Source organism: Chinchilla lanigera, unplaced genomic scaffold, assembly GCF_000276665.1.
Source record: "Chinchilla lanigera isolate Chin_1 unplaced genomic scaffold, ChiLan1.0 scaffold00059, whole genome shotgun sequence".
NCBI lineage: Eukaryota > Metazoa > Chordata > Mammalia > Rodentia > Chinchillidae > Chinchilla > Chinchilla lanigera.
Window position 1 is genome coordinate 3,381,758 of NW_004955460.1, and position 18,609 is coordinate 3,400,366.

The 18,609-nt window shown below is 37.1% G+C and overlaps 1 protein-coding gene across 5 annotated transcripts in view; it reads right to left on the reverse strand.

Moving 5' to 3' along the window:
• The window catches only part of Sugct (succinyl-CoA:glutarate-CoA transferase), a 693,160-nt gene that overhangs the window by 515,292 nt on the left and 159,259 nt on the right, over positions 1-18,609 (reverse strand). For all 5 annotated transcript variants that reach the window (XM_013521156.1, XM_005397726.2, XM_013521159.1 and 2 more), the window contains one exon: positions 8,000-8,095. In XM_013521156.1, the coding sequence (XP_013376610.1) occupies positions 8,000-8,095 (96 nt within the window). The remainder of the gene's footprint in view (positions 1-7,999; positions 8,096-18,609) is intronic.

Here is an 18,609-nt window from a genome sequence, read left to right on the forward strand (position 1 = left end):
ACCACAGTCAGAATGGCTATCTTCAGCAATACAAAAAACAAGATACAGGGGTATGGGAGCGTGTTCTACACTGCTCGTAAAAGTATAAATCAGTAAAGCTCTTATGGATATCAGTATATAGATTCCTCAAAGCACTAAACAGGGAACTGCCATATAACCCAGGTATACCACTTCTTGGTAAACACTCACATGATATAAGTCAGCGTGCTCTCAGGGTACCCGCACACTCATTTTTATTTCAGCACAAATCACAGTAGCTAAGATATGGAACCACTCTCTGTGCCGATCAACAGATGAACAAGTAGAGAAAATGTAGTGTATCTATACAATAGAGTATTATTCAGCCATAAACAAGGACAAATTTATGTCACTTACAGGAGAGCAGATGGACCTGGAAGCTTTCATTTTAAGTGAATTAAACCAGACTCAAACAGACAAGTACTGTGTGTTTTCCCTAATATGCAGACTCAAAAACAATGCCATGTAAGTAGAAAGGAGACCATCAGTAGACAAGAGGAGGGAATAAGGGGGAGAGGGACAAAGTATAGGAGAGAATAACAGGAATGGATATGATCAAGGTATGCAGGTATGAAAATACCACACTAAATTTCAATGTTTTATAAAATTAATACAGACTAATAAAAACATATTTATAAAAAAGAGGTGTTTAAAATACTCCATATTTCCTTATAGAACTGAGGAAAAGTCTTCCCATCTTGTGAGTTTCTCAGAGATGACTCCTGAAGGTCACTTTGGTTATGGTTCATTTTGTTAATTATGAATTTGCATTCAATCTCAAAGCTAGGCATGGTAGGACAAACCTATAATCCCAGCACTCAGCAGGCTGAAGCAGGAGGATCACAGACCAGCCTGAACTACATAGTGAGAACCTGTCTCAGACAAACAAAAAATTTTCAATTAACTAGGCAATTCAGTGAACTAGAATCCATATTCCCTTCAGCAAGTGAGTGGTATCACTCTATATGATCCTCCCCTTGCTATATTTCTAAATAATGCCATATATAGGCATTGGCTCCATGGTACAATTCCTGAAAAGTGTCTGAGAAGTGTTAAAACATACACACACACACACACACACACACACACACACACAGTATGTTTTTCTCTAAAAAAATTAAGCTACAAATTTCATTAAAATTAAGAAATTCAACTATGTATCTTTATTTGCTCTGTGCCAAAGCTTTTATACATAGCTTTCATAGAGAAAATCTCATACTTTCATAGAAACTATTATTTGCAAAGTTAGAATTATTAGTTCCACCTCAGCAACTTACTGAGCATTTTGTAGAGTCAGATAATGCACACAGTACTGAGCACACACTATCTCAGTGACTCTAGGTCTGTCTGACTCCTCAGCTCAAGCTCTCCTGCTGTACCTGCTACACTGCCTCTGAGCTCCTTAATATCAAGAACCCAGTTCTTTCTCACCTGGAGCTTTCAGGACTAAGACAGGGTCTAGTCCATAGGGGGCTTGATGAATTGTTTACTTGATTTGTTGAGTCACATGAAAGCAATGAATGGAAGCCATGGCAGAGGCTGCTCTATAGCTTCCCTGGCCTCATAGCTCAGAATTCAAGCATACTTCTACAGTGAGGCTACTTATTACATGTGGTAACCTCTAGAATCATAGAAAATAGGTCATTTGTCAAAGAGATGATGGGAACAGAATTAGTCTCGTAAAGAAATGAAAAAACTGTTCATGTTGCATAAAGTACTAAAAGAACTACTACTTTGGCCATGATGGGAAAGGAAATAATTCTTGAAATCTTAAAACATGGCTCTAATCTAGGGTAAGAATGAGGAAAGTTTCTAAACATCTCTAAGTATCCTTTTTATCCATTTATAAAATGAAAAGAAAAAATTAGCATATGTGTATTATATCCCAATTACATAGTATGTGCCCAATGGTAGCCGGTATGATGATTATCATTGCTATTACCAATGTATCAATTAAGTTAAATAACCAATACAATCATATGTCCATTTAAATTAAAACATCACACTTTAGTGAGTCCCTACAATGTTACTATGGTTAAAAAAAAAAAAAAAAAAAAAACATAAGAATAGACAGATCCATGGCATTTACATTTTGACTTTTAAAAGAAATCCTTAACATCGCCTTTTTAAAGAATTCTCATTGTTACCTAATCTGCCAAGCCTGAACAGCACTTTGATGTTTGCTAAGGAACGATAACAAAGAGCTGCATCTCCTCAAACTTGGAATTTACTGCCTGTCTGAGTCCCTTCTTGTGCCAAACTAAATATACAACATCATGTGCCTACCAGAAATAACAAAGCCCAGCTTCCTGCTCTACTCCTTGGTTGAAGAAACTCAAACTGAAACAAAGAAGACATTATTTTATTTAATCACCAAGTAATTGTTTTCTTCAATCTCTTACATTAGAAGTTATTTCAGCCGAAAAACTGAGAAGAAACCAAAAAGTCATTTAACAGGCCATTTAAAAGAAAAAGTTTCCTTTGAAGGCTTTTCATTTGAAAGGTTCAAGAAAGAGCATAAAAGAAGTATTCTTGTTCATGAACACTGAGAAAATCAAGTGTCCCCAGCTATTCCACTCCACCCAAACTCCTAGTAGACCTTCCCACAAACAACCACCACCTAAAACGCCTCAGAAGAGTTTTGTAATGTCAGTGGATAGAGAAATGGGATGGTAGATGGAAAAAGGCCTTTCTTGGTGATGAAGGAAGTTGGTGGGCTTTTGAAGGTCAAAGATATGTCCATATGCTTTTCCAGGCTAACTCAGGTGATAGAGCACACAAAGTTCAAGAACACTGTCTTTAGCTAACCAAAATGTGGAAAGGGACAATTCATCCACTTGGATAGGAGGAAATGTAGGGAATTCTATGTGGTACACATGGAGTAGTTTGGGAAAGATAGTTGAGAAAAGATGAAGTAGTTTCCTCTAGCTGCAACACTTTTCAAAGAAATAAGAGACAAAATATAGCTAAAATAAAGACAAAAGAAGATCTGTGGCGAGAGAAGATGTGAAGCAGTAAGCTCAGACACAAAAAATACATAATGTAGGTGAATGTGGCAGGATTGCAGGGTAAGGCAGGGGACCATTGGAGAGAGATGGCCACAGACTGCATGGTGGGAGGCAGACTTTCAAACCACATAGGCATAGAATAGATGCAGTGGCAAGTCTAATCAGCACTGCAGCTCTGCCAGTCGAGCACAGAGGCAACGATGCCATGTTAACTACAATCAAGTCTAGATCTGGAACCTTAGTGCTCATTGTGCAGCATCAACATCACCTCCAGTCAGAATCCGCCTCTTAACAAGACCTCCGGATGATCCATATCCACTTTGAAGTTTGAGAAATACCTGAGTGGAAGCCAAGTAAAAACAGAAGAACGTTAAAGACAGAGGGAGACCAGGCTTTAAAAGACTCCTCTATGTAGATATCGCAGCCACCAGGGGAAAGATTGGGTCAGAGGAAGAGGAACAAGGAAACTATGGGAAATTGTCCAAGTAACAATAGTTAGCCTGGAAGGCTTGAAGTCCCAGTGGTGATTGGGGCAAATGAGTATGAATAGTGGAGTAGCTGGACACGGCAGCGTGTGCCTGTGATCCCAGCTACTTGGGTACTGAAGCAGGAGGATCAGTGGGGCCCTGGAGTTCCAAGCCACTTTGGGTAGCAAAGGAAGACCCAGTTAAGGGGAGGAAGACAGAAGAAAAACAGAAAAAGAAAAGCAAGAATGATGGGATTCGTATTGGTGGTCTTTTAAGGGAAAGAAATAATTGTAGTCTCATTTTCAGGGCTGATCTCTTACACAATTTGTCCTGATCAAGGTAGTAATACTGTAGCAGAAGGAGCTGTGGTTGTACCAAATCATATGAAACTGTGGGCTCCCTGAAGTCCTGCTGCATGTAGGGTGACTTGGGAAGAAATGGTTTCATTAGGAACATACAGCTTGGACGATTTCTATAGGACCCATACATTGGTATGTTCTTTGGGAAGGGGTTCTCTTTTTAAAAAACTAACTTCTTAAACTCTCAGGAGTGGAATACCTACCCAAAGATCTATGTTTGCACTAGAGGACATATTAACTACGTAAGAGTAGTCTATTCCTCTTGTTGTTCTTGAAAGGAAAAGAAACAAAAGACATCAGAGGCAGAGAGAGGAACAGAAGATAGGGAGATTCTTGTGCTATTCAAGGCAGTGAAACTCACTGGTAGCAGCTGGTTAGAAAGGTGAGTTCTAGCCAGGTGTAGTGGTGCATACCTGTAATCTCAGCACTGTGGAGGCTGGGGTAGGAACAGCACTGCAAGTGAAAGTCAACCTGAACTACACAGAGAGACTCTGCCGGGGGCAGGGGGGAAGAAAGAAAGAACAGAAAGAAAGAAAGAAAGAAAGAAAGAAAGAAAGAAAGAAAGAAAGAAAGAAAGAAAGAGAGAAAGAAAGAAAGATAGATAGATGAATTCTCCTGTTGTATCTGAGTCAGGTAAGAATTTTAATTTTATCTGTAATAAAAAATCCTCTGTCTTTTTTCAAAATATTCAGTGCATTCTCCTGTTCTCAGAGCATCCACAATATTAAAGAGTTGAAGGTTGGAGTGGGTAAAAAACAAATGTAGGCTCCTAGGAAGATGAAAATTTTGAGGAAAGAGTTTTGAAATTAAGGGGATTACTATGTGGACACTTATCTAAAGGGCAGTAGCCCAACTGACAACATTATGTAATAAAATACGTTTTTATAAAGACCCACCTCCTACTTTGTCTGTATACAACTCTCTTATCTGAAAAACCCCACCAGTCTATAAATATAACTGTTTAAGGGGCAATGCAATAAAAATATTACCATAAACATTATGCGATCATTAGTCCTTTAGGCTGTGTTTCTTGAGGGCAAGAGTGGGGCATAGAATCACATGCCAGCAATCCTAGCACTGTGGGAAGCTGAGACAGAAGAGTTGAAAGTTTGAGCTTCATTTTTGCAAATCAGAGATGTAGGAAGACCCTGGCTCAAAATAAAAATTTTCAGAAAGGCTGGGGATTTAGTTCAGTGTGAAGGCACTGGTTTCAATCTCAGTACCAAACAAAAACAATGGAAACTCAAATATCCTTTTTAAAACTCTGAATTCTCATAAAAGCATTCACCAATGTGGCAAACAAACATTAAAATTATTATCTCAATCATGTCTACTTTTATTTAGTTTGCTCCGTTTTAAAAAGTTGAGAGGAAAGAAGTACCAATGCGTAATCAATCTGAGAGATTAAGAATTCCATTTAAAAATTAACACACAAATCAAGGATCACTACTTTCAGAAAGTTACATTCCATGCATTTGAGGTCTATGTTCTTCCACACAGGGTTGGACAATGACTGAAGAAAGTAAGCAAGGCACCATAACCTGCTCCTGACACCACCAGTGTCTTGCAGGATAGACGCTCAGCTCAAAACCCAGACAACTCAAACTAGATGCAAAGCTGTAATTATTACAGAAAACTGAATTATAATTATCTTGGCTTTCACCCATGAAAATATTCCCCAAATCTACTTAAAAATTGAAAACAGACCAGGATCTCTAAGCATATCTAGGACCCATCTTGCTGTTAACTAGTTTCATTCAAGTTAAATTTGCATTTATTCCTTAATTGCAGTGCTGAACTAGTTCTCTACCAAGAGGAAACAAATTACTTCTAGGCTCCTGAGGAAAGACTCTAGTATATCTCTTCTTACAGCTAATAAAACTGCAATCAACTGGGATCAAAAAACCACAATATCCATTTAATATGCTGAGGCCATTCAACTAGGAAAAGCACATTTCAATCTCTAAAGGAGAGTAAAAGAGAGACAGACAGAGATAAAGAGACAGAAAGGCAGAGACAGAGAGAGACTCCCAGACCTTTGACCTTCCAAAATAAAAGGCAAACATTTTGAATTTTTTTATACTTCACAGTGAAATAACTGAGAATATCTCTAAGATGCCAGAATTCTAAGTGCAGATACTCAAAAGGAAAAACAGAAGCCTACAGAAAGCTTTTTTTAAAAGTATGTGTGCGCGTGTGTGTGTGTGTGTGTGTGTGTGTGTGTATGGTTTGGTGAGGTCTCACCATGTAGTTCAGAATTGTCTTGAAATCATAGTGTAACCCAGTCTGGCTACAATCTCACAGTGATCCTCCTGCCTCAGTCTCCCAAGTGCTGGGATTATAAGCATGCACGACCACACATCATTTAAAAAGGCATTCTACTTTTAAAATAAACAAAAAAAAAAACAAACTTTATGCTTGAATGTAGTGAACAGCTGCCTTTGTGATGTGACTTAGAATTACATTATAAAGTCTTCCAACTCAGAATGTTTTCTCCATATACATCAAAGACTGAAGCTCCAATTTTCCTTTATGAGATGAAATCATAGAGAGTCCGACATTGCCCTTATTAAAATGCTCTTGAAAAGGATTTTCATTCTGAGTGCTGAGTATGAAGTGTTTAATGAGACCCTAAGCTAGAAGCAAGTTAGATGAAGAGCATGTAGAAATGGAGGTTAAGAAAGGAACTGAAACTGGAAGCCACAGCACTCTCTTGTCAGTGGTTGAAGGATCTAAAAGAATCCTCTTTCTTTTTTATTGGAGGGTGGGGCTGGAAATTGAACTCAGGACCCTGTGCTTACCAGGCAGGCGCTTGTGCCACTGAACTACATCCCCAGCCCCAAGAATTCTCAAAAATGAAGCAGGAACCAGAGTTGGAGTCCACCTACCCAATCTAGGTATCAGATTTCTTATCTTAACAATAAGAAGGCTGAATTGGATGCTCTCTAGAGTGCAAAAATGCAGTGAATTTTATGAAAGGCGGTAGGTTTGACTAGAAGTCCAGGGTCAACTGCAAAGGGGTAAGGAATACGGAAGCAAAATATCACTAGTGGAGAAGAAAAAAAGAAAGACACTAAAGAAAATGTCTCCTCTATTGTAATTATGTCAAAAGACTAACTCAACATGTTGAAAAGCAGTTCCACAGTGGAATCCTGCTACAGCCTCAGGTGTAAAAAGATCATCAACAGAAATGGGGGGGATCCCTAGACTAATGTTGGATTGCTGCTTTCTTCAAGTCTAGATTTTTTGCAAAAAAGAAAAGAAACTAGTTTTGCCTGAGGAAATAATGTCTTAAACTTAAAAGGATAGTCAGCAATGTGGATGGATTTCCTGGCAAATGAAAAATGCTGACTTCTATGTTTTCTGTCAAGAGTACTAACAATGAAATGACTAGAGTAAAATTCACTCCTTCATTCAGGAGATATTTATAGGGTACCCAGCCTGTGCTCCTACTGGTTTTGAGAAGAGATACAAGGATGAAAAGACACCTCTCCTCTTACAATATAATACCGAACATATGACAAATATATTAATAAATACAAGGAGATATGACACAACCGGGTCTAAGCAAGGGTTAGAGGTTTGAAGAGGAGATAGACTTGTTTTTATTTTTGAAAATCACAGTTTTTTCACATATTCATTCACACTAGCCCAAGTCCAGAATTTCTACAGATAAGTTTAGACACTTAATAAGGAACAGCAGCTCCTGAGCCATCTGCTTTGCTCCAAAAATGAAGATCCATCACGTGCAAACTTTCATTTCACTACAGCTCTGTGAGAATATTGTTGTCAGATGGGGAAGGTAACATTCCATTTCATAACTGACATAGTAACAAATCATGCTTTATAAAATGGCTACAGTCAGTACCTCATTTGGGTGGGAAAAAAAAAGCAAACCATCATGTGAGGCCAAAAGTCACTCACTTTCAGCAAGTTCCTTTGATCCATTTAAGTGTCCTGTTACTAATCTTCTTCTGATGAAGAAACATGTAAAACATAGAATTTAAAGTGAACAACAGAACCTTGTTATAACCAGACAGAAATACATTCCACAATACCCTGGGGGACTTAAAAAATCATTTCCCGAATGGATATCACCCAAAACTACACATTATAGTAACTCAAGGCAAAACTGTTGCATTCTTACCTGGTAAGGAACAATACTTCCATGAGCTGTGCCCCAACGTTTCCCTTCCTTTTGGTCAATAAGATAGTTGGCAGCTATCTGAGTCAAACATGCCACCTACCAGAAAAAAACAAAATAAAAAGAAAAGAAAAACTGTTTGTCTCATGAGCAAAATGCTATAATATGAAAGTAATTTCACTTCATGTCACTGTAGAAGAAGAAAATTATCCAAATAGATTAGAAGATATATAGATGTCTGTATTACCATCATACCAATAAATAACAGTGTAACATTGCATGAGATTAAGTTGTGGTCAATTCATAAATATAAATACATGCACACTCAGCGCCTAAAAAGATCATCTGAATGAGGAGGAGGCTGGCCGAGCAGATGGGACCTTTGTCACACCTTGAACATCAACGCTATAGCAAAACACTAGTATATGCCTTTCCCCTCTCCACCTCTATCATTTTACTTTTCATCACAGTGACACACAGAAAGCCTATGTCACCCCTGAGCAGATGAGCCAAAGCCAGGGGCCATATTCCTCTAAACGTCTCATCACCTAAAAAAAAGTAATAATAGCAAGCTTTTATTTTGTTTAAATCACTTTAGTCCAGTTTTCTGTTACTTACTGCCCACGCTTTTTGACACAGAAGATCAAGATTATTTGACTTTTTAAAAATTCAGTAAGCCAAAATTACTGTACCTCTCCCAACTTGGTCCTAGCCCCATACCCACATTATTATTCTCATCTCAGTTTCTGAGCACCATAGCTCTGTTAAAGAGGTCATCTGATTCTTGCAGCACCTCATGGAGAGATTTTTTTAAAAAACAATTGTTCAGTTCCATATGAGGACAGCATACAGATAATAACTTGGTTCCTAATAACCTGTCACAATAATCTTAGATTCCAAAGAGTACCTGTGCCTCCAAGGCTCAGAACCATGAAAAGGAGGTAACCAAATAAGTTTCCATAGTTTGGGTGGAGGGGGTGCTGGTCTCACAATGTAATCATGATATGCAATGGCTTGTTTTTCTCTTTGTAAATCCTCAGATGTGACTGGGAACCTACCAAGCCAAGAATTGAAGCACATTCCAAACTGAGACTGGCTCCTAGAACAACTTGAAGTTTGGTTTTTTCAGGAGTTGATGCCACAACCATTTTTCCCCCTCTATCTGGCATGACAGCTATGCCTCCTACGAGAGATATTGACAGGACCCACCCTAAATGAGTCCCCTCACTGGAACAGCCTTTCTCCTTTACTTTATTCTTGGGATTTACACTCATTTTTATGTTCATTTACTGCTCTGCTGAAATTGGAACTGCCTTGTGGCAGCTGGTTCGGCTGTACTGCCCAGGTGGCAAAACTAATAAACTCTGAGTCATCCACTTCTGGACTTCCATCTGGTCTTGGGCATTTGAACCATGGAGCACTCCAGGGCTGCCTGGGGCTGCCTAGTGCTAATCACCATTTCACAGATCACTTCTGTGTCTTTCAAAATGGAAAATCAAATCAACATTTTGTAGCAAAAATGCCCTGGATGAGAAGTCCAGATTCATGGTTTCTAAATTCTGTCAACCTCTAAGTTGTTGAAGGACTGTGAACATAGAATTTAAATTATTTGACCTTCAAATACATTTTCTATAAACTGATGGGCACTTGAGATAAACTGATGGCTGTCAAACTTTAAGCATCAAAATAGTTATACTAAATTGAATAATATATGAAATCCCAATACATAAGCAGATAACATCCTAAATGCTTTGGATGAAGCAGGCCAGCAACATCACCGCAGGCAGAGTACACAGAATGCAATTTGCAAAATGGTAAATGATCCTTAAATTTGCTTTCAAGGTCTATACTTCAGAATCCCTTTCCTCCTAACAGTTTGGCAGATTAAAAGACAGAAGGAATGCAAGAGTAGTCATTTTCTCATGATGCCTTTTCTGGAACTTGGAGAAGTTTTCTCTGAGATCTTTCCTACAAGAGAGGATCTTTGATCTAGCTATGTTAATTTTTTTTTCCTTTTAAGTAAATCCTGGTGAAAGTCACTCTCTAAGGTGCTCGGATGTGACTGAAGGTTAATAATCAAAGTTAATAAGGGAAATTCTTTGTATAGAATTAATCACAAGAGGTTTATTATTTCTGTTTCTTTCTCACTTCAAAGGCAACTGATGGTCAATAGGCCAACATCAGCACAAGGCTGTATGACATAGTATATTGGCTAGATGGTTACAAGTTGACTTGTAAAGTTTAAAATAATTGGAGACATTTGCTATGGATACACAAGAACTGGATCAGTCTGTCTATCCCATTTCTTATAAAGTACTTTACTCTTTCCTTTCAAATTTTGATTTCTGTGTTTTTCTGGCCCTACCCCTTTTAGAGTACATTTGAATGAAACACTTGAACCCATCTCTCAAATCCTTTCTAAAGATAAGATCCCGAAGTCCTCAATACAGTAGTAATTAGTGAAAATAAAAAGCATTTCAGGATTACTAGGTTCCCAGGAAGCAGAAAAGTTAAATAAGATTTTAAACCAGTTGCCATTAAAAAACAAAGTAGTTTGTTGGTACATACTCAATGGCAAAGTTTGGGGGAAGAAAGAGTTCTATTTTTAAAAAGAGAGCAGCGGGGCTAAACTTAGCAACTCAGTGTTTAAAGGGGATATTACAAATCTGAAAGTAATCTATTTACAAGGATGTATTTTAAGTCAGGAGAAGGGGGGGCAAAGTCAACAGCTATGATGTGATTATGTATGAAAAATCAGAGGTTTCCTGGGCAATTAATGACAAATTTTCCACAAATTGAAAGAGTGCAGGATGTGACTTTTAGGTTAATAACTACATACTGTATATTCATTCTAAATATTGCATTATATCATTACTTTCATCTCCTAAACTTAGGCTCATTATTTCATCAAGTACAGCCTATATAATTTACTCAGAATGTTGCCTTTATATGGTTTCATCTAAACAAAAAAGCCAACATTGGTTTAATAATAATCATCATGACAGCAAAACTATTATTGTAGATAACATAGTGGGTCTGATAGTCTTTGTATCCAACCAGAAAACCAATGGGGTAGTCAAAGTGGATCTCAAAGGGCATAGCCTCAGAAGGCTTCAGGAAGAATATATTAAATTATTTCAGAAAGCAGTCTCATTGTGTCCCTCACCACCTGACCACACATTTTCACTTCCTCCAAATGATCAAGCTGCAATAATAGAATCTTTCATCTCTAAAGGAAAACAAATTTGACAGGTAAAACAGGAAAAACAAGACTACAGCTAGGGCCCATTTCATCAGAACAGTGATTTTTCCCTCTAGCTACTCTGCTTGGCCTCCACCTAAGTTGGATTAAACCCCAACCATGCATCCATGCACCTTCCCATATCCTGACCTATTCTTCAAAGCCCATTTCAACATAATCTTCCCCAGTAAGCCCTGCACCCATCACCCAAAGAACAAAATAAGTCTCCCTGACTCTGAATGAATATAGTATCTTAATTTACTTAACTCCTGCTGAACTTTCAATGTTTGCATTGTCCTATAATTAGAATTATAAGAAGTCAAAGTCAAAAGTACCTAGACAAGTTTTTCTAAAATACTATCTATGCATCCCAATCACCTAGGAAATTGCTAGACTCTCCACCCCAGAGCTACTGAATCAGATACTTCAGGAACCTGGAGGAACCTGGGAAAAAAATAATTGAACCAGTGTACCAATTCGTGGACTGGCTGGATGTTCATATTTGAGAACCCAGGCCTTAAGAGAGTCTAGTCAAAAACCTTATTATAGATGGATAAGTAAAAGAACAGCCGAGAGAAATGACTTTTCTGAGGTCACAGAAAAGGTACTCCAACTTTACTACTATCCTCCATGCTTTAATACTTGCATTTTCTCCTTTTAGATTAGGGATGCATTAGGATACAAATAATGTCCTATAAGCCCTTTATATGTTCTCATGGCACCTAACACAGGACCTGAACACTCTTTGAGCAAATGAATGCAAACAAGTACTGAGTGCTGCCATCGGTAAGGCATTGTGCTAGGTATGGTGCATAAATTAGTAAATAAAAAATCTATAGTCAAGGGCCAGGGATGTAGCTCAGCAGTACAAATGCCTGCCTGGCAAGCACAAGGTCCTGAGTTTGATTCTTGGTACCAAAAAATAAATAAATAAATAAAAGGAAAAAAATCTATGTCAAGCTCCCCAGCAGGCTTAAGAATACTAGAGAAAATGACTAAGCAAACAGTTATAAGAAACTGCCATGTAGAGAAGAGGAGGAAAAGAAATTTAAAAACAAAAAGAATAACGCGTGAAAACTCTAAGGCAAGAAAGAGATTGACATACAGAAAGAACCCTGAAAGCAAAACCAAATACTGAATCATGGTGAGAGAAAGACAGAATGAAATTAGACAGGTTGACAAGGACCAGATCCTGGCAGTCTTTAGATCATGGTAAGGAACTATTCTTTGCACATCTTCCAGAACAATCACTTTAAAATCACAAATCATGTCATCCTTTTATTTAAAACTCATGTGGCTTTCCATTGCATTGACAATTGTATTCAAAGATTAAAAGGAGAAAAAAAAAGGACTGTTATGGACACTGCAAAAGTCAAAGCATATTGATGATAGTTTGAACCAGGCTGGTGGCAGAAAGCATGGAAAATAATCAGTGGGTTTAAGATATATTTTGGACAGGTGAAATAGTTCAGTGGTGAGCAGTTACCTAGCATGCAAGAGGCCCTATGTTCAATCCCAGTACTTCAAAAAAAAAAAAGATACATTTTAAGAATAGAATATATAAAGGACTGTAAGGAAACAGAAGATAGGATAATGAAAGAGAAGCAGGAAGGGGCTGGGGGTTTAGCTCAGCGGCAAAGCGCCTGCCTGGCAAGCGCAAGGTCCTGAGTTCAGTTCCTGGTACCAGAGAAAAACCAAAAAAAAAAAAAAAATGAAAGAGAAGCAGGAGCCAAACATAATTCCAATATTCCTGGCTGAATATCTGGGTAAATTATATTGGCATTAACAGAAATAAAGATTCAGAGATAAAACAACTGCAGGGAAGTGAAAATTAGTGCCCACCTCTGAATATGTTATGTTTGAGTTGCTTATGAGACAAGCAGTTGGGCTGGGGCCATCAGCATAATATAAAAAGTATTTAAAGTCACAGCTCAAGAGGAAACAGAAGGATAAAATAAGAAATTACAAATAATATAAAACCAGCTGGGCATGGTAGCACATGTCTGTAATCTCAGCACTCAGGAAGCTGAGGCAGGAGGATCACTATAATTTCAAAACCAGCCTGGGCTACATAGTGAGCTCAAGGCCAGTTTGAACAACATACTAACTAGCAAGAGCTTGTCTCAAAAAATCACTTTTAAATGCCCAATAGTAGGGGTGACATTAAATAAGCCATGATATGTATTATAATAGAAGATAAAGTAGGCATGTAAAATTATGCACAGAAGAACATAGCATTATGTGCAAAATACACCTTTCCTAATAAACTTATTTTCAAACAGTTTTAGAAAAACTACCAAGAAAGTACAGAGAGTTCCCACATACTCCATCTCCAGTATTCCTATTATTAATGACTTCTATCAGTGTGGCACAATTTTACAATTAAATAACTAATACATATTATTGTTGTTATTGTTATTAAATAAACCCTATATATTCATATTTCCTTAGTTTTTATTTAGTATTCTTTTTCTTTTCTATGACTCCTTTCAGAATACCACATATAATTTGAGCAAAGTTACCCATCATCATTACCTCCTTAGCTCCTCTTAGATGTGACAGTTTCTCAATCATATATTCCCTACTTTTAATGACCTTGATGGCTTTTGAGGACTTGAGGAATTTTGAATAATGTTCTTCAACCAGGATATTTATGTTTTCCTAAAAATTAGATTCTAGTCATAGAGTTTGGAAGGAAGAACACAAAAGTAAAGAGCCATTTTCAGCACATCATATCAAAAGCATATCTATAGCCATAATTTTATATGGACATTGATCACTTGGTTGAGGTACCATTTATCGGATTTCTTCAGTATAAAATTACTTTTTGGATGGAGACCACTATGAAGTGACTCAGAGCAGGATTTAAAATTAATCAACTGGATTTGTACGTTTCCTTATGAGTCTGTCCCAAGCCTATGCCCCTTGTCTGGAGATGGTAGCAGATTCATAGTAAGTGAACCTCTATGAGTCACTGGTCCTGGCTGAGGCCTGTAATGAATGGCCTGTGATGCCATGAAGCCTCAAAGGACAAGATAAGGTCACAGCTGAGGACCCCTGGCTCCAGCCCCAACTAACTAGATAGAGACTATCGCTGCAGATGTCTCACTCTTGAGGTGAATGCCAATCTGGAGATAAGATAGTTCTCCTAATTAGCATAATTCACTGCTTGGAAAAGGATTCCTAAGGTCCTGCTCAGTTTCCTGTGCTTTCCTTAGTATTCCTTTTCTTTGTTGAAAACCAAATAAGTATAGGCCAACCAAAGAAGTTCCTTGTCTCAGCCCCCAGAGAATCTTGAGTTCTGCTAGGGGGTTTTGATCCTCCTGGAGCCCTAAAGACCAGTCATACCACTGGTCTCTTTTATTTAATCCTTCACCATCCACTTATCTGGGAGGTTGCAGGCCTTATCAGTTTTGATACTCTTTCACTCCCCTTTTCTACATTTTGCTCTTTAGAAGGATGTCACTATCAACAGTCCACACTTAACAAGTGGGGAATTTTTCTCTGCTCTTTTGAGGATACGACATAGGATTATTTAGAATACTTCTTCACGGAAGATAGGTATCTTCTCATTTATTTTTTGTATACATGTTTATTCATTCATTCATCAATTTATTTATAACAGCTTAGAATGTGATATTTTGTACTTTGGGTTATAATTCAATACTATATTTTGGTACCCATAGAATTCCAGTTTTGGCCATAGGGAGCAAGATGCTCTGGTCTGTTCCTGCATCCACTTAACAAAATCCCCATTCTTGGAAGGGGTTTTGTTCTTAGCATCTCCTTACTTTGTGGCACTAAAAGATGCCCTACATCTATCTTTGTGCTTCCTTTCCTAGACTTACAGAAAAGCGTAAAAAGAAGAGGGATCATAGGCTAAATAAAAAGAACACATATTTATCTTGGTGCCAATGGGCACCTCATTTAATTTTTATTTATTCAAAAACGTTGATATCACAGTAATATGTGCCAGGAACTATTTTAGGTACTGGAGATACGACAGTAAGCAAAACAGACATGGCCCTGCTCTTGTAAAGCTTACATTCTAGATGACCCACATTCAGACATCAACAAATGATTAGTAAAATATTAAAATATGATAAGTACTTTGAAGAGGAGCTCTTCTAGACAAGCAGGTTTAAGAAGGGCCTCTCTGAGAGTATCATATTTAATCAGAGATCTGGAGGAGGCATGTGAAAATCTAGGAGAAATTTTTCTGTGCAGTGAGATCAACCAGGTAAAAGACTTTAATATAGTTTTTTTTTTAAGTCTTACAAGCAAGAAGAAAGAAAGCCACTGTACCCAGAACATGGTAAGTCAAAGAGGCAGCAGTAAAAAATAAGGTCTAGAAGGCATGCAAAGATCTATATCATATGGACCCTTGTAGACCTGAACACATATCTGAGATATTATTCCAAGAGAGAAGCCATTGGTTTTGCAATTAAATTAATTGGTTATTATATGAAATATAAAAGGGCAATGAATCAAACCAAATTCTCTCACATGAAGTATATACTATGTTACAACTTTCATTTTTCAAGTGAGAAAACTAAAGCTTAGAGAGATTCACTATTTTGTCTAAGTCTCACAGCTGCTGAATAGGAAATCTGTGATTCATGCACATATCAGTCTAGTCTCCAAACCATCCCTTTGCCACAACTTTTTCTCCAGCCCCTTCCACCCTGATTATGCTTGGCTTTATATCTGCATCTTTGGTCATATCTGAATCACTAGAGACTAGAAACTTTCTGAAACAACTTGACGTTTTCCAAATTTGCTTAGAAACCACATCATTAACTCAATCCACTAATTCTCATATTCCTCTACTCAACCTCTTACATTTACTCACTACAGAATATCTTTTTTTGTTTGTTTGTTTGTTTTTTGTTTTTTGTTTTTCTCCGGTACCGAGAACCGAACTCACGACCTTGCGCTTGCCAGGCAAGCGCTTTTGCCGCTGAGCTAAATCCCCAGCCCTACTATAGAATATCTTATGAGATTAATGTTTCACAAAATCAAGGATTATTATTTGCAGAAAACACACCTCTTAGGAAGGGAAATTTGTTCTCCCATTAGAAAGCATTTTTGAGTTCCTGGCATCTCTTTTTTTGATCCTCAAACATTTATTTTGCATGTTGAACTCTGTACCTCACATTTTAAGGTGAACTGATTCTTTCAGAACCCACCAGGGTCCAGGAGAAAAAAACATTCAGGATTGGATTACATATCAGGGCCATCCTATATGGGAAGAAAATAAAGAATCCCGTCTCCCACCTACACACACTATATGTCATTTTGTATTTCTAATATTTACTTAAGACAAAGTCAACACTTATTAAATGCTTATTATATATTCTATTAATATAATTTGCATAAATTATCTCATTTAATTCTCATAACAACTGAATACGAGAGGTGCTGCAATGGTTCCATTTTACAAATGAGAACACAATATATGAAGTTTAATAATCAATGCACAGCGATAGGCTTCGTAAGTAACTGGATAAGCTAGGATCTGGACCCAGCTAGTTTAGATTCTAAAATTCATTCTGTGCTAAATTACATACAGAATCAGACTTCTTACAATTTCTGAATTGTCCTCATTCTGGAAAATTTTAATTGGACCATACTACTTGCTAAAGGGAGCATCCTTTCAATGAAGTAAGCCTCCGGAAGTACATCTGACCTTAATTATTACACACTTAGTGTGGTACTCATTCAAAATTTCTTTTCTGAAAATATGTTTTGGCTTTTATTCCATTGTAATTAAAAATAAACTTCTTCCCATAGACATTCTACCTGTAAACAATGAAAACCAGAAGAATTATTATATAATTTTTAAATCTCTACTTTAATTTATTTAGCAAAGGAAAACCATATTACCAAATTTTTCTTCTCATAGCTATTTTTTAATTTAACAAAAGGAACACACACACACACACACACACACACACATTTCTAATTCCTCTGAATTGTCACCATTGAGAGCCAAGTCATATTGATTTTTTAATGTATGAACTCAAAGGAAAAATACACTCACATTATTCTCAATAATTTTGCCAGTTCACCTGAGTCAAAATCAGACATATAAAGAAACTGTATATCAAAGGCCAGCAGGTAAGAGCAGACAGCACAGAGAGACAGAATTTCAAAAGCTTATTTAGGATAATACATCAAACATATTTCTTACCATGAACCACTGACCCAGTCAATCATATGACTCAAAAAGTGGTTATAAACAATGAAAAAAAAATGTGATGAGTAAGTAGGAATGTGGGAATGTAGCATCTAATGACATGGTGTGCTCATTTACTCCTGCAATGACATGACTTCAGTTTCAAATGTCTTCTTCAAACATGGTATTACATTTCCAATAATTTAGTTGTTCAAGATATTTCTGTTTGTAAAATAAAACAACACAATGTCTTTGACAATCATTTTAGAAAGCTCTAAGAATGAAATGAAAGTTACTTTTGTTTATTACTTCTTTTATGCATTGAACATATATTTAATAGCACTTTTTAGTTTTTCATTTTATAAAAAGGTTAAATTTCATAAATGAAAATAGAAAATAATCAGTGCCATATGAGAATTTTTTTAAATCAATTAAGGATAAACAGTGGCATTAGAGCTGGGCATGGTGGTGTACCCCTGTAATCCCAGCACTCAGGAGGCTGAGGCAGGAGGATCACTGTGAATTTGAGGCCAGCCTGGGCTACACAGTGAGACCCTGTCTCCAAAAAAAAGTGACATTAGAGATGACTCTTCGGTAATGAGAATTTGGCCAATGCCAAAATAAGGAAAAGGGCCTTCTAAATTGAAGAAATATTATAGTTAAAGTCATAGGAATGGACAGATCATGAGTCTTTTTAAATAAATAAAATTAAAAATACATACAAGGTATTAGATTTTATGACCAGGAGATCATAGATGATCAGTAAGATGCAAGAGCAAAACAAAAAGGTTCAGTGGTAATAAAGCATCAAGGAAAAATCCATATTAAAGAATAAGTAAAAAGAATATGAAAGCCTCAGAGTACAGTGAAGACGTCTAAAAAGAGGAGAGAGACTGGAAAGTGGTTCAAGCAGGTAAGCAAGAAAAATAAAGGTTTTATAAGAAAATGTATGCAACTAGAGACCATACTCAGAAGTGAAATAGATCAGACCCCCATGTGTAAACATCATATGGCCTCCTTACTGTAAGAACCTGAAAAAGTAAATAAAACTCAAAAGGTACAGTAGATATTGTAAAAGGAAAAGACGTTGCTCAAAGGGAAGGACCAACTGGGATGAGGTAAAGGAGAAAGGAAAGAAAGAAAGAAAGAAAGAAAGAAAGAAAGAAAGAAAGAAAGAAAGAAAGAAAGAAAGAA